We start from the raw sequence: 15,000 nt of genomic DNA on the forward strand, positions 1-15,000 counted from the left end.
AGGTCTTTTGAGTAGAGGATGAATAACCGCTTTTTTGAATGCTAGGGGAACAGTGCCAGAGGAAAGTGATAAGTTTATAATATTTAACACTGATGGACCTAATAAAACAAAAAGCTCCTTGATAAGTTTCCCAGGAATTGGGTCAAGTAAACATGTTGTTTGTTTTGTCCCATTTACACATTTTAACAATTCCTCCAATGTTATTTCATCAAAGAGAGAGAAACTATTTTGGAGGGCAATGTCCGTCGTATATACAGTCGTATTTGTGTTAATAGAACCCAGTTGTAGCTGAGATGCATTGTCTTTAATCTCTTTTCTAATGACTTCAATTTTCTTATTAAAGAAATTCATAAAGTCATCTGCTGAGTGGGTGGAGCTACTGGGAGTGTATATATATATATATATATATATATATATATATATATATATATATATATATATATATATATATATATATATATATATATATATATATATATATATATATATATATATATATATGTGTGTGTGTGTATACACATATACACACAACAGATATGGGCAACTACCGGTACATCAAAAATATGATATGCCAGAGTGGTTGGACAGGACATGTCAAAAAAAAAAAAAAAAGGGGGCATCAATGCTGGAGTGAAGGGCCGTGCAGTCTGTAGAGCAGGGGTCTCAAACTCAATTTACCTGGGGGCCACTGGATGCAGAAACTGGGTGAGGCTGGGCCGCAAGAAAAGATTTCTTAAAAAAAATCTAACATGCACTTTTTAATGAATTCACCTCCTTTGAATGGCTTTCCCGCCCTAGCAACCATCTCACTCACCATGTAGCTAGCTTTGACTGCTGCATCGCTCTTTTCGCTTGCTTTCTTGACGAAATCTTGTTGCCTCAGTAGACTGGTTTTAAAATTTGCAACCCGGTTCACTCCCCTAGTATTTTGCATACTCCTCAGCATGTCTAGTTGTATAATGACGTTTCAAATTGTATTCCTTGTGCAACGCAACTTTCTCTGTATCAACTACAGAAAAGAGCTATAAGGATTATTCATAAAGTAGATTACTTAAAACACACTAACATATTATTTATTAATTCGGGTTTATTGAAACTACAGGAGCTAGTAAAGTTACAGACATTATGTGTCATGTTTAAGGCTAAAAGTAAAACATTACCAGCAAATTTACAAAAAATGTTTGTCATCACTTCTGAGAATGAAGAGCATAGAAGAAAAGGTCATTTCAAACATCAGTATTCAAGGACAACTTTAAAACAAATGTGTATATCAGTGGTGGGGGTTAAACTATGGAATTCTCTTTACAAGAGATAAAAGATTGTAAAAATATATTCCAATTGAAAAAATATATAAGGACAGAACAATGAGATCATATGGACAGCCATAACTGTTTACATTTTGCTTTATATTTATTATTTTACTTATTTTTTGCCTAGTTTTGTATTTGTTTTGTATCATCCTGTGAGGTGTATACTACTTATTTTGTTTTTTTTGTTCGTTTTGTACATCATGAAGTTTTGCACTTCTTGTGTTTTTTTGTTTGTTTTCGTTATATTTGGATGTAATTGTTTGTTTATATGATATCATTAAGTAAGACTACGTACTATGTTGAAGGGGGCAGAAAAATATAAGATTTTTCTTCATCCTGCTCCTTCTCAGGCATTGGTGTGTAAATGTATAATTTAAAAATTGAGGTATAATTGTCTATCGATCAAAGATGCACATCAATGAAGGAGATAAATAAAAATGAAATGAAATGAAATAAGACACGTCGGGGTGCCCCTGTGAAAGAAATATTGCATCAAAAATCGTCTCTGTCTGGAGCCAACGGGAGGAGGGTGGGGGGTGGAGTTTACAGTTACGGTAGCACAATTAGCCCCGAACGGGTTAACATCACCACGTCTGTATCAGCGCTGGGGTCCAGTGCACCACACTTTTGTATTGTCGCTCGCTCCTTCGGCGGAGTGCTCGTCTTCCCCGCCCGGACTGTTTACAACGGGGGCGGGAGCGAGCAGGCGGGCGAGGGAGGGAGGCAGGGAGGGAGGAAGGAAGAGCGTGTGTCATAGAAAAGCGGCAAAATGTTTCTCTGCTTGCATTACGCAAGTGACATCAATGCATACTTGCCAACCTTGAGACCTCCGAATTCGGGAGATGGGGGGGGTTGAGTTGGGCGGGGTTAGGGGTAGCGGGGGTGTTTTTGTAGCCCGGAAGAGTTAGGGCTGCAAAGGATTCTGGGTATTTGTTCTGTTGTGTTTATGTTGTGTTTAGGTGCGGATGTTCTCCCGAAATGTGTTTGTCATTCTTGTTTGGTGTGGGTTCACAGTGTGGCGCATATTTGTAACAGTGTTAAAATATAAATAAAATAAAATATGACCACCCTCAGTGTGAAATGTATGGCTGTTCCTCAAGTATGTCTTGCAATAACCTGCGTGTGTCTCTAGAAGCCTCATACAACATGTGTCTGGGCTGGCACGCTGTTAGTATGGAGAAAAAGATGATGCGGTGACAGATTCTAGAGGACACTGATGACAGTGCCATCACGGCACGCCCTCGATATTGTCGAGAGCCTCATACCACAACGTGATTGGTAGATTTCTTCAGCTCCGCACACAACGCTGTCAAGCGCCATTCATTTAAAACTCGCGGGCCGCACTAACATTAAACTTTCATATTAAGGTGGGGGCCGCAAAATAACGTCTCCCGGGCCACAATTGGCCCGCGGGCCGCGTGTTTGAGACCCCTGCTGTAGAGTGTATACCTCCATTAGGGCCAATATGAACAAGAAGAAGTTGTGTTGGAATTCTATTCAGTTCCTCTGTCATGGCAGAAAAGGACAGCTGACGAGGGCGTGAGCTGCTTGAAAGAACATAAAGCAGCTAAATATACAGCGAGGCACTATTAAAATAAGTCAATGCTCTCAATATGTCACAACCACGCTGGTATTTTTAGCACCAATTCAAACCCCTTTTTTCCTCGAAAATACTCTCGTCATTTGGATTGCAAGGGGAGCATCTTTAAGAGTGTGCAAAAGAAATAAGATAGCAGCAGTTTTACATTTAACTTGTGCTTTCTGAAGTACTGCCAGTAATGTTCAGCATCAATCATTCATACTGCTTGTCCTAGTGTGGCCTGGTGAAGAAGAAAGAAGAATACACTGCCCCGAAGTGGCACAAGACTGGCATTGCAGACCAATATGCTCTGTTGTTGTTGCCATGGGGACGGGACACCTGATCAACTACTTCAGTGGTCTGTAACAGTAATGGAGCAGTAGCAACATTTGTACTTATTTATGATTGAATTATTTAATCAAAAACACATTAATTTACAAGAAAAAAATATGTATGGTGTTTCTGAAATATTTGAACCTGATTAAACGATTTGGTTTGGTTTGGGTGTAATCCTGATAACATTTCAAAACAGGAGCAGAGGGTCCAGAAATAAAAGAATCAATGAAATGGGTGCTATGGCTGGACATACTTGTGATCCGCTAGGATGTTCATCCTCTTCATATTCAGGTCAGCGGCGAGTCCTCTGGCTTTCTTGTAAAAATAGAGTGAGAGGTTGCGGTCCATGAGGAAGTTGTGGTAGATGGTGGCGAGGCGGGTGCACAGTGTCAACTGGCACCGCTTGTTGCCCACGTCCATGGCAGCCGCCAGCGCCAAGTGATAGTAGCCTGCAGCGTCAAAGGGCTCCTGCAGGGCGCATTGGATTGTTTTAGGCCCCGTTTACACTAACGGATAAGGTTATCCAGGGTAATTTACACCTAACCTTATCCGTGTCCACACACAACAATACCACAGTTTAAGACCCCCGCCCCCCTCTGTCCGCCGGCGCAACGCGACCTAGTACGCATGCGCGGAAAATGCACATGTCATAGTCACCTCCAGTGTTGCTTTGTGTGCAAGTTCTTAAATTTAACTTATCTGAACAATATCCAGTGTTGTGGTATTTCAACTAACTGGAATTCAGTGTGCTGTGGAGCCCTATTGTAGTGAATCACACCTGAGACATCATAAATGAATTAATTGAAAGTACGGACCTTCGATCCCTCAGGCGTTACTGCATCAAAAAGCGTCATTAGTGTGTAAAGGATATCACCACATGGGCTCAGGAACACTTCAAAAAACCGCTGTCAGTAACTACAGTTTGTCGCTACATCTGTAAATGCAAGTTAAAACTCTACTATGTAAAGCAAAGCCATTTATCAGCACGGTTTACTAAGTGTTGTTAAAAGGAAAGGCCATGTACACATACACATACTGTACATATACAAGTACATATCCACACATACACTCATGCACATAATCACGTTTCATCAAACATATATTAACGTTGTTGCCCTAGGGTAAACTGGGTATAACACATGGCACACTGACAAAGCTTAACCTATTGTTACTATAACAATCTACAAGGTTAAGGTTGCTTCTCTTTCTTCCCCTCCATTTTTCTGCATTCTTTCATATCTCAAGTTATCATTACGTATATGTATTGTTGCATTTGAACAATTGTATTGTTGATAATAAAGGTAAAGTACTGGTATTGTTTATTATCAATAGCACTATTTCTATTGGTATTCATATTGCTCCATTTTTAGTGTAATAATGCTCATTGTCATTTCTGTATTTTTTTTTTTTTAAATTTTCGCCAACTGCTTATTTGCTATTACTTTTACCATCATATTTGTACATGTCGTATTTGCTGATGTTGCTCTGTTGTTGTTGTTGTTGTTGTGTTTGCTGTTGTTGTTTTTGTCTCTCTGTCTAATCCCCCTCTTGTCCCCACAATTCCCCCCTCCGTCTTCCTTTTTGTCTCTTTCTATCCCCTCCTGCTCCGGCCCGGCTGCACCAAATGATAATATAAATACATTTAATAAAGTCAAAATACAAGTAAGGCAACAAGAGAAGTATCCTACACTTCTCTTTTGTAAAGTAAATCTGAACAGCCGATATGGGCATCTACATCTGCTATATGATTTGCCCGAGAAGCTGGGCAGGACATTATAAAAAAAAAAAAAGAAATAAATAAAAAAAAAAAAAGGAAAGGCCATGTAACACAGTGGTAAAAATGCCCCTGTGCCAACTTTTTTGCAATGTGTTGCTGCCATTAAATTCTAAGTTAATGATTAATTGAAAAAAAAGGAAGGGTTTCTCGGTTCAAACATTAATTATCTTGTCTTTGCAGTCTATTCAATTGAATATAAGTTGAAAAGAATTTGCAAATCATTATATTCTGCTTTTATTTACGAATTACACAAAGTGCCAACTTCACTGTTTTTGGGTTTTGTACTACAGTGCGATCCACATCAGCAGAAATAAAGCCACTGAGGAAAATTTGGATTGTCATCCCTTCCTCCAGTGTTCTGACAGACATACCATGTTTCCTATAGTTAGTCCTCTAAACAAATTAGCCCCTCAGCTATCGCCTCCCCAACACTGTCACATAACAAAATGTGAAAAAAGTGAAGTGCTGTGAATACTTTCCGGATGCACTGTATGTCAACACCAGCTTAAGGAGACACATTATAGCAATAAGAAGAACACTGTGGACCAGGACTTGAGTTGATGGTCACAGACTGGTTGCCAACTTAAACAGTACTATTAGACCAAGTCATCTTTTTTAAACATAAATAGACACGTTCTCCCTGCATTACCTTTAAATGGTAGAAGAGGATGTCCCCCAAGGTGTGGTAGACCCTGGCGTAGTAGAGAGCTTCCTCATCAAACTGCAGAGGTGCTGGACACAGGCTGAGTGTCTTCAGGTAGTAGTGCTCTGCCAGCTCACACTGACCCAAACACTGGTACAGACGAGCCAGTCGATGGTAGGCCACGCGCTCGTTGAGATCATCGCCTGCGTGACAGGGTCGGCGTCACCGTATGTTTCATTTCAAGACGGACTTGTGTCCTACCCAGCGTGATGCTGATGTCCAGCACGGTGTGAGCAAACTCCACTGCTTCTCCGCAGAGTTTGAGACCGAGCATGACTTCTGTCAGCTTGTTGCACAACCTCAGCCTGCTGGTCATGCTGCCACTCCTCACGGCGATAGGCAGAGCGCGATCCTGCGGGCACCAGAACAACACATACATATGCTGTTTGGGAAACGACTGCAACTACAAGGTTTACCCGGTAGTAGACGACAGCTTTGTCTCTGTCCTGGGTGCTGTTGAAGAAAATGTCTCCAGCAGCTTCCAGCACTTTCAGGATGAACTGGGTGTCTCCCGTACTCAAAGCCACGTCCTGAGCCACCTGAACACATCCGCCAAAGTATAAATTCATGTCTCGGAGTACATAAGTTGTGGGACTAGCTCTTTCAGCAAACCTGCAGATAAAGTTCCACCAGTTCGGTCTGTCCCAGCAGGTAGTAAATCTTTCCGGCCTGCAGCCAGCCATACGCCTCTTTCTCCCTGCAGCCGAGGTCGATGAAAATAGCCAGGCTGCTCTTGGTGTAGTCCATAGCTGCACGATAAGCACTGCAAATATTCCACTATTAAAACAATGCTTGTGTGTGTGTAGATTTACCTAACATTTAAGACCAGGGTAGTTTTGATTGTTTTTACGTTCTTTCATAGCACACCTTAAAAATCCTTATATTTATCTTATCTTACTTCAGTTTGTTTCCTTTTGTCATACTATATTAATACACTGGGCATAAATTAACCCAAAACCCTAAAATACATAGGTAATGAATTTTTCTTATGAATTAGAATGGAAATATTGGGATGCCCCCTGAGTCCTTAGCTTTTTGCTCTTGCCGTTGAGCCTCTGTCAATAGCGCTTTGGGGGGTGCTGGGGCCTATCTCAGCTGCATTCGGGCGGAAGGCGAGGTACACCCTGGACAAGTCGCCACCTCATCACAGGGCCAACACAGATAGACAGACAACATTCACACTCACATTCACACACTAGGGACCATTTAGTGTTGCCAATCAACCTGTCCCCAGGTGCATGTCTTTGGAGGTGGGAGGAAGCCGGAGTACCCGGAGAGAACCCACGCAGTCACGGAGAGAACATGCAAACTCCACACGGAAAGATCCCGAGCGCAGGATCGAACCCAGGACCTTCGTATTGTGAGGCAGACGCACTAACCCCTGTTCCACCGTGCTGCCCAGCACTTTGTATATGTAGATATAATGTGCAGGTGAAAGTCTCTCTCTATGCAGATAACCTCCTTCTGTATGTCTCAGACCGCTCCGTCTCGGTCCCGGCTGCCCTGAGTACCCTTCAAGCATTTGGACATTTGTCTTGTTCCAAACTAAACTTGGGTAAAAGTGAAATATTTCCAATAAATTCTGCTGCTAAGTATAATCCTCTGCACAATTTCCCCTTTAAAATCACCCCGCCAAGTTTCACATACTTGGGCGTCCAGGTCACACATACGTTTGCAGAACTTTAAAAGCCAACCTCGTTCCAGAGTTGTCCAGGTTCCAGGGAGAGTTTGATCGCTGGTTCCTACTTAACTTATTTACAGTGGCTCGTGTCAACTCTATTCAATTTAATATACGTCCAGTGCATACCACCTTTTCTGCCTCAGTCCTTATTTCGTAAATTAGATCAAATTAGTCAGATTTTAGATTTATTTTGGAATATAAAGACTTATGGGTTACGTAAACAATATTTGCAAAGACCCAAATCGTTGGGAAGATTTGCACTACCAAACTTTAGGTTTTATTACATTAAAATTCTTAAACATTGGCTACAATGTGAAGCATTTGATTCTCCTCTGTTATTAAAACCTCATTCAGGATTTGGGTTCAGTTTAAGTGCTATTTTGGTCTACAGTGGTCAAGTCTGGGAATCAACAGAAGGACATTTGATAAGTTTTGGATTGTATTTCTGGCAAATGTTTATGTCAAATATTTAAAAAAAAAGAATGTAAATGGTAAATGTCAAATAATATTTTTTTTAGCAAACTACCAAAACAAATGTAGTCAAAGAGTGTTTTTAAAAGTATGATAACTTTTAAAGCGCTTTCCTTCTTGGGCTGAGAGCGCTTACAAATAAAAAAATATTGTGACAATAAATGACAAAATCATAGCAAATTGTTATTATTCATGAACTTTTACTTGACAGATTTTGACAATTCCAGCCATTGTGGGCAGTGTGAAGTCGGCATTTGTAACATTAGTTAAAAGGAGTGTAAAGTACAAACGTTTGTACTTCTGATTCTGATTCTGATTGTGGCTGCATCCAGGCTTTTTGTAGCCCTAAACAAGATTTTGTTTGTGGCCCCATTTGGGTCTTTAATATTATTTGTGTAACATGCTAGCTGCTAAAAAGCTGACTGCAGCCACGTGAGTATTGTAATTAATATATGTGCTTCGAAGTTTGCGGCTTGTGAATGAGACTAAGGCCTTGTTCTCACTGCAGGTCAACTAAAAATGTTTTGTCAACATGTAACCTGTTTCGTTTTTTTCATCTCTTTTGAATTTTTCAAAAGGCCTCTTTCGTATGCAACTGCAGTCTGAACGCTCCGGTCGCACTCATCTGACAAAAACGTCCTTAAAAAGTGATAAGCCTCATAATTCTTTGCCCAAAAAAAAAAAATTAAAAAATTAAAAACAAACAAAAAAACCAAAAACAAACAAACAATATATATATATATATATATATATATATATATATATATATATATATATATATATATATATATATATATATATATATATATATATATATATATATATATATATATATATATATGGTTTTTTTATTTAAATTTTTTTTTAATGTATTTATTTATTTATTTATTTATTTTTTGGGCAAAGAATTATGAGGCTTATCACTTTTTAATATATATATATGTATATGTATATATATATATATATATATACATATATACATATATATATATATATATATATACACACATATACATATACACATATACATATACACATATACATATATATACATACATATACATATACACATATATATACATATATATATATATATATATATATATATATATATATATATATATATATATATATATATATATATGTATATATATATATATATATATATATATATATATATATATATATACATATACACATATATATATATTGATCGGCAACACTAAATTGGCCCTAGTGTGTGAATGTGAGTGTGAATGTTGTCTGTCTATCTGTGTTGGCCCTGCGATGAGGTGGCGACTTGTCCAGGGTGTACACCGCCTTCCGCCCGATTGTAGCTGAGATAGGCTCCAGCGCCCCCCGCGACCCCGAAGGGAATAAGCGGTAGAAAATGGATGGATGGATATATATATATATATATATATATATATACACATATACACATATATATATATATATATATATATATATATATATATATATATATATATATATATATATATATATATATATATATATATATATATATATACACTGTATATACACACACACACATTTTTTCTTGTCCCCACAATTTCTTTCTTCTTTTTTTCTTTCTTCTTTCTATCCCCTGCGCGCCAAACACTCAATACATCTAAACATTTAATAAAGTTAAGTACAAATAAGGCAACAGGAGAAGTATCCCACACTTAAGTATATCTGTACAGCACATATGGGCATCTACAAAACAATAGATCTATCTATCTATCTATACACACACACACACACGGACACATTAAAAACACACACACACACACGGACACATATATACACACACATTATATATATATATATATATATATATATATATATATATATATATATATATATATATATATATATATATTTTTTTTTTTTTTAAACTTGGGACGTCTTGCAAGTCAGATTGTGGACGCTGATGGGCCGTAGTTTGGGGTTCCTGGCTTAGAAATATTTAGTGCAGGCTTCCTCATTATACTATATATTATTATATCACTATATATTATTATATCATCATTATATACCTATTACGCAGTGCTGGCATTTTCTGTTTTCACAAGGTGAAGGACTTGGAAGAGTTAAAGAGATCACCTGTGCGTGGCCTGCGAGAGGTAGAGATAGCTGACAGCTTCCAGAGCCTCCCCCTCCTCGGTCCGCTCTCGCATGCCTTGAAGCAGCCGGACCTGGTATTGAATGTAGAGAATACATCGGGCCTGCTCCGACCTCTCACGTTCATACAGGTGGCATAGACGTCTGGTGGCGCTCAGCTGGCCTGAAAACCAATGAAATTTCAGTTTTCAACAGGTCTGATCCAATTGGAATGAATAATAACATTAGCGTTTGAGTGATTTACAATGTGAGAGGTTGGCGTGCATGGCCAGCAGCAGGGCCCACTCGTAGCATCCTTTCCCGTAATGCGTTTGCTGCTGGTTCACGTAGTGTCGTCCCAGCTCCAGCAGCACAGCAATGAAAGCGACCTCGTGACCTCCTTCATCCAGCTCGGAAAAGAGCTGCACAGCCTCCATCAGGTGCCTCTGCGCTAGTCCTTTGGCGCCCGCCTTAAAACACAGCAGCCCTGGGCGGGGATGAGGATTAGTTACTGACTGGAATACACTGCCATTGTCATCCGTTATACATGCTAATACCAATATTAGCTTGAGCCACGGCCCAGTTTGCCATGTCTTCATATTCTTGGCAAATGTCTATGGCAGACTGGTAGCTCTCTGCTGCTCTCCGGAGGTCTCCCATGCAGCGCATCGCCACACCACGCATATTAAGGACTAGTCCTTAAAGTCAGAACACAATGAAGACACAGCATGTTATCACAAACAGTAAAGTTACATTAAACTATTTCATTACATAGGCCTGGGCCGATAGCCAATAGCTCAAGTAATCGAACGATAAATTAAAATTAACTCAAACAGGATGCAATCGCTCGCAATAGCAAAATTTTATAAAAGTTGTGAAACCTCCTGTCAGTCATCCAAAATCTTTGTCCCAGTGGGTGGAGGCGGGACTGCGAGCTTACACACAGGGTTCACGGACAGAGACTCCGGAGTGAGAAGCACCACAAGGTGAAAAAAAATTTGACGAAAAAAAAGATGATTGCAAAACTAAATGTCTGGTGCTGTAAAATTTTAGCTTCAAACCAAATGGGCAAAATGAGCCCATCAATACAGACAAACAGGCAAGTGTATTATGGCCAATTTGTTGGAAAGTGATAGCAACAATAAAAGTCCTGCCCAGTCCTACAGCGCATTTACCTGTGCAACCTGCGATGAGGTGGCGACTTATCCAGCTTGTACTCCGCATTCCGCTCGAATGCAGCTGAAATAGGCTCCAGCACCCCTTAAGTCCCCGAAAGGGACAAGAGGTAGAAAATGGATGGAAGCTCAACAGCCAGTTAACATCTAATGTCTGCCTTACAGCACACTAGTTTGATCTTTCTTTGTATTTTAGTGAAGCCATTTACAAAATGTAAACATGATAGGTTACTATGAGCTAGCAGCTACACAACAGCTAAGCACACAATCTAGGAGGTACGGAAAAAGTGTCCTTAGTTGAACAATACTGCAGTCTCAAACACAAAATTTGTCAGCATAATCAAATGTTAAATTATTATAGTTGCATAGTTGCATACAGATAAAGTCTTCAAGGCAGAAGAGTATTAGTATCCAGTAACAAACGTGTCCACATCATTGACCTTACTGTGTCATGGCTTTAAAGTCATGAATTATTGTGACCACTGGATGTTGCCAAAACACAAATTAACGCTGCAATTTAAAAGCATAAATCTGCCATAAGGTTAGTGTTTTCATACCAAACATTGTTCTGAGTTATTTCACTTGATTCGAAATCACTATTTGAAAATTCCACGCTACAATATATTAAAAGAATGACCTATGGTTCCTGCTGATACCGCATCAAAATAATGTTGTTCTCGACCGACACTCAAGGCTCCAATATCGCTATCGTATCGGAAGTGAAAACGTGGCATTGGGACACCCCTAATTATGATTACAATAATGTTTAACTTGGTCTCAATAATACTGACAACAATATTGTTTGTCGGCAATCATTTGTGGGAGAATATATAAAAATGTTTATTATCGGCCCAGGCCGAGCATTACGGTTTATAACCTTCCAATGGCGTGGTGCAGTGCTCTGGCAGGGCAGTGAGGACCTCGTCCAAGATGTCCAGCGCCACGCTCGCTTGACCGTGGTCGACATGCAGCCAAGCCAGCCAGATGAGGGCGCTCTTCTGTTCCGCTGGCGAGCTGGCAAGGCTGGGAGGCGGGCTGTCGATGAGCGCTTGCATTAGTCGGATGGCGTCCCCGACGAGTCTGTGCTGGTGAAAGAGCTGAGAGAGACAAACAGCAAGCTGGTGCTTCAGCTGGTGGCGTGCTCCTTGCATGCTGGCCAAAGACAAACACTGGTGTAAATATGGCGCTATGAGGGCCGGGAGAGAGTCTTCTTCCATGGTTTCACACAGTATTTGGACGTTGTCTGAGACCAGGATCATGCTGCTGAGGCTTTCAGTCAGCGTAGCACCAGGATGCAAGGACGCTCTCCTGGCTGAGCTAACACTAAGATTAGGGAGGTTAATTTCCTGGTAGAGCTTGCCTAAGGTCAGATATCCTCCACTAGGAGAGATATTTGACACTCCCTGGGATCCAGCACAAAGTGTAAGTAGTCTTTCCAGGTACGGGACCACTTTGACACCCTCAGCACGAGTCCAATGGTGCATGGCCAAGAGGTAACAAGCACGGGCTTCCGCCATTTTGTTGTGAGACATAAGTGCTTTCTTGAGGATGTATTTAAGAACGCAGCTATCCTCCACACATTCCAAGCAGTCTGGGGTCGCCATCAGCAAGGCGGCAAGGCGCTCTGACCGAGCAAAGAAGCTCTTTGCGTTCTTCTGTAGAAGATAAATGCCAGCTAGGTTGGAGAAAATGCTGGCGAGCAGCCGGAAGTCGGTGAAAGCTTCACGAGGAATACCCAGAGCCTCCTCCAAGTACACGCGGGCCTGGCTGAACTTTGACCTGCCTGCACAAAGCTTGGCCAACAGGAAGCAGAGACGCGTCTGTGGCCACAAGAGTCGCTTCTTTCTGGCTGTTTCCCTGGCAATGGCAAGGAAGGAGATCAACTTGTCCTGGTCGCCGTGAGCGCAGAAGACAGAGGAGGAGAGGAGCTCAGGACTGAGTTTGTAGAGGAGCCTGAACTCGTCTTTACAGTCTTGTCCGTCCAAAAAAGACAGAACCTTCGTGACATTAGTGTGTCCTTCTTCAACCACGTTAAAAGAAGGAAGTTTGACTTCAGCGGCTTCGTTCAAGTCCTCTTGGATCTTCTCATGGTCAGAGAATAAATCCTTTTTTTGGGCAAGACTACGCTTAATATTTTTTCTCAAGTCAGGCTTAAGCCAAGCAGACAGAGCTCCTGAAATTAGAAATAAAAGCAATAGGAACAAGTTTTATCCGTCTTTAAACCTGATCCAAGACCTGATCCACGCTAGAGGAAGACAGACTTACCTGACTGCTTCTTCTCCGAGTCTTGGAAAGAGAACATATCTGGGAGAAAGCAAAACAATGACAATGTAATATTATTATTACTTTTTATTTAAATTTTTTATCTTTATTTATAACATTGTCAGTTCATTCTCCACTGTCAGGTATTTTTTTTAAATTCAATTTTCTTATTGTTATTTTATGTTTTCAAAACCTTCCCTTATTCCTGCTTTGCTTTCATGTCCTGTTTGCTACAGTTCACTGATTAACAAACTCAACATGCACTGCCCTTAACACTAATTTCAAGTGGAAACATTATTAATATTCAAAAACATTATGATCATACATAATACAATCTCCAAAAAATTATACATGGATGGTCTCCAGTTAGTTATACTACAAGTCTTACTTTGGAAAAACCTTTTTTTTCCTAATTTTTGAAAAATATTTTTATACATATTAACAACTCAAACACACACACAGACTTGTAGTATATTTAACTACACACCATATGTGTAGTGTTTTTTAGAGAGACTAATCCGTGCCTTTGTCTCCAGCAGGCTAGAGTACTGTAATGGTCTCTCTAAACCAGCTGTAATGTAGAGCTTCAGTAGTGTACATGCAGAATGCTGCTGCTCGAGTCCTGACAAGACCCAGGAAATCAGACCATATTAGTCCAGTGCTTAGGTCCCTGCACTGGTTTCCTGTTGCTCAGAGAATAGACTTAAAAAACAATTATTTTCATGGTCTAGCGACAAAGTACATCTCTGACATGTTCGAACCATATGAACCATCTCAGGCCCCGAGAACCTCGGAGAGTGGTCTCCTGCTGGTGGGGCTGAAAACAGCCAATAAAAACGGTATTACTAATACTTGGTTAATATTCAAGTCACAAAATGTAAATGGAGTACTGCTTTTTGGATGTTTTTTTTTATTAGGTTTTATGGGTGGAATAGAGTATCTCCCATTGGCTCCGTTGTAAGCAGATTTTATTTAAGTTTATTTACGAGTTAGAATGCAAAAATACATCTGTCGTAATGTCTTTCATAATGATTGTGAATGGCAAAATAAAAAAAGTGTAGTACCCCTTTAAGCATTTTGAATTGGCTTGTGTACGAATTCTGCTTTATAAATAAATGTGCCTTACTTTATCGATTTCCTCCTTTTATTCATAAATATTGCAGTTGTGTCCAGTATCCATGTTTTATTTATTTATCCTCAATATTTTCACTTATCCAAATGTATTTAATTTTATATTATGGTTTATTTTTATTGTCTCTTCGGATATCGATCCATCCATTTTCTACCACGTGTCCCTCTTGGGATCGCGGGAGGTGCTGGAGCCTATCCCAGCTGCACTCAAGCAGAAGGTGGGGTAAACCCTGGACAAGTCGCCACCTCATCGCAGGGCCACACAGATAGACAGACAACATTCACACTCACATTCACACACAAGGGCCAATTTCGTGTTGCCAATCAACCTATCCCCAGGTGCATGTCTCTGGAGGTGGGACGAAGCCAGAGTACCCGGAGGGAACCCACGCAGATATACTGTATATATATACACGCACACACATATACATGTACACATATATATATATATGTATACAGTACATATATA

At 40.0% G+C, this 15,000-nt stretch overlaps 1 protein-coding gene across 2 annotated transcripts in view; it reads right to left on the bottom strand.

Annotated features, from left to right (window-relative positions):
• Positions 1-2,898: 2,898 nt before the first annotated feature.
• Positions 2,899-15,000, bottom strand: part of LOC133661637 (SH3 domain and tetratricopeptide repeat-containing protein 1) — a 23,171-nt gene continuing 11,069 nt past the window's right edge. The window contains exons 10-20 of one of the 2 annotated variants that reach the window (XM_062065000.1): positions 13,404-13,442; positions 12,016-13,311; positions 10,521-10,661; positions 10,229-10,450; positions 9,967-10,147; positions 6,318-6,468; positions 6,122-6,244; positions 5,907-6,057; positions 5,652-5,848; positions 3,479-3,693; positions 2,899-3,249 (exon numbers count right to left, since the gene is read on the bottom strand). In XM_062065000.1, coding sequence (XP_061920984.1) covers positions 3,237-3,249; positions 3,479-3,693; positions 5,652-5,848; positions 5,907-6,057; positions 6,122-6,244; positions 6,318-6,468; positions 9,967-10,147; positions 10,229-10,450; positions 10,521-10,661; positions 12,016-13,311; positions 13,404-13,442 — 2,729 coding nt within the window. In that variant the 3' untranslated portion in view covers positions 2,899-3,236. The other variant, XM_062064999.1, reaches the window with a different exon arrangement.

Source organism: Entelurus aequoreus, linkage group LG12 (assembly GCF_033978785.1).
Source record: "Entelurus aequoreus isolate RoL-2023_Sb linkage group LG12, RoL_Eaeq_v1.1, whole genome shotgun sequence".
Taxonomy (NCBI): Eukaryota; Metazoa; Chordata; class Actinopteri; order Syngnathiformes; family Syngnathidae; genus Entelurus; species Entelurus aequoreus.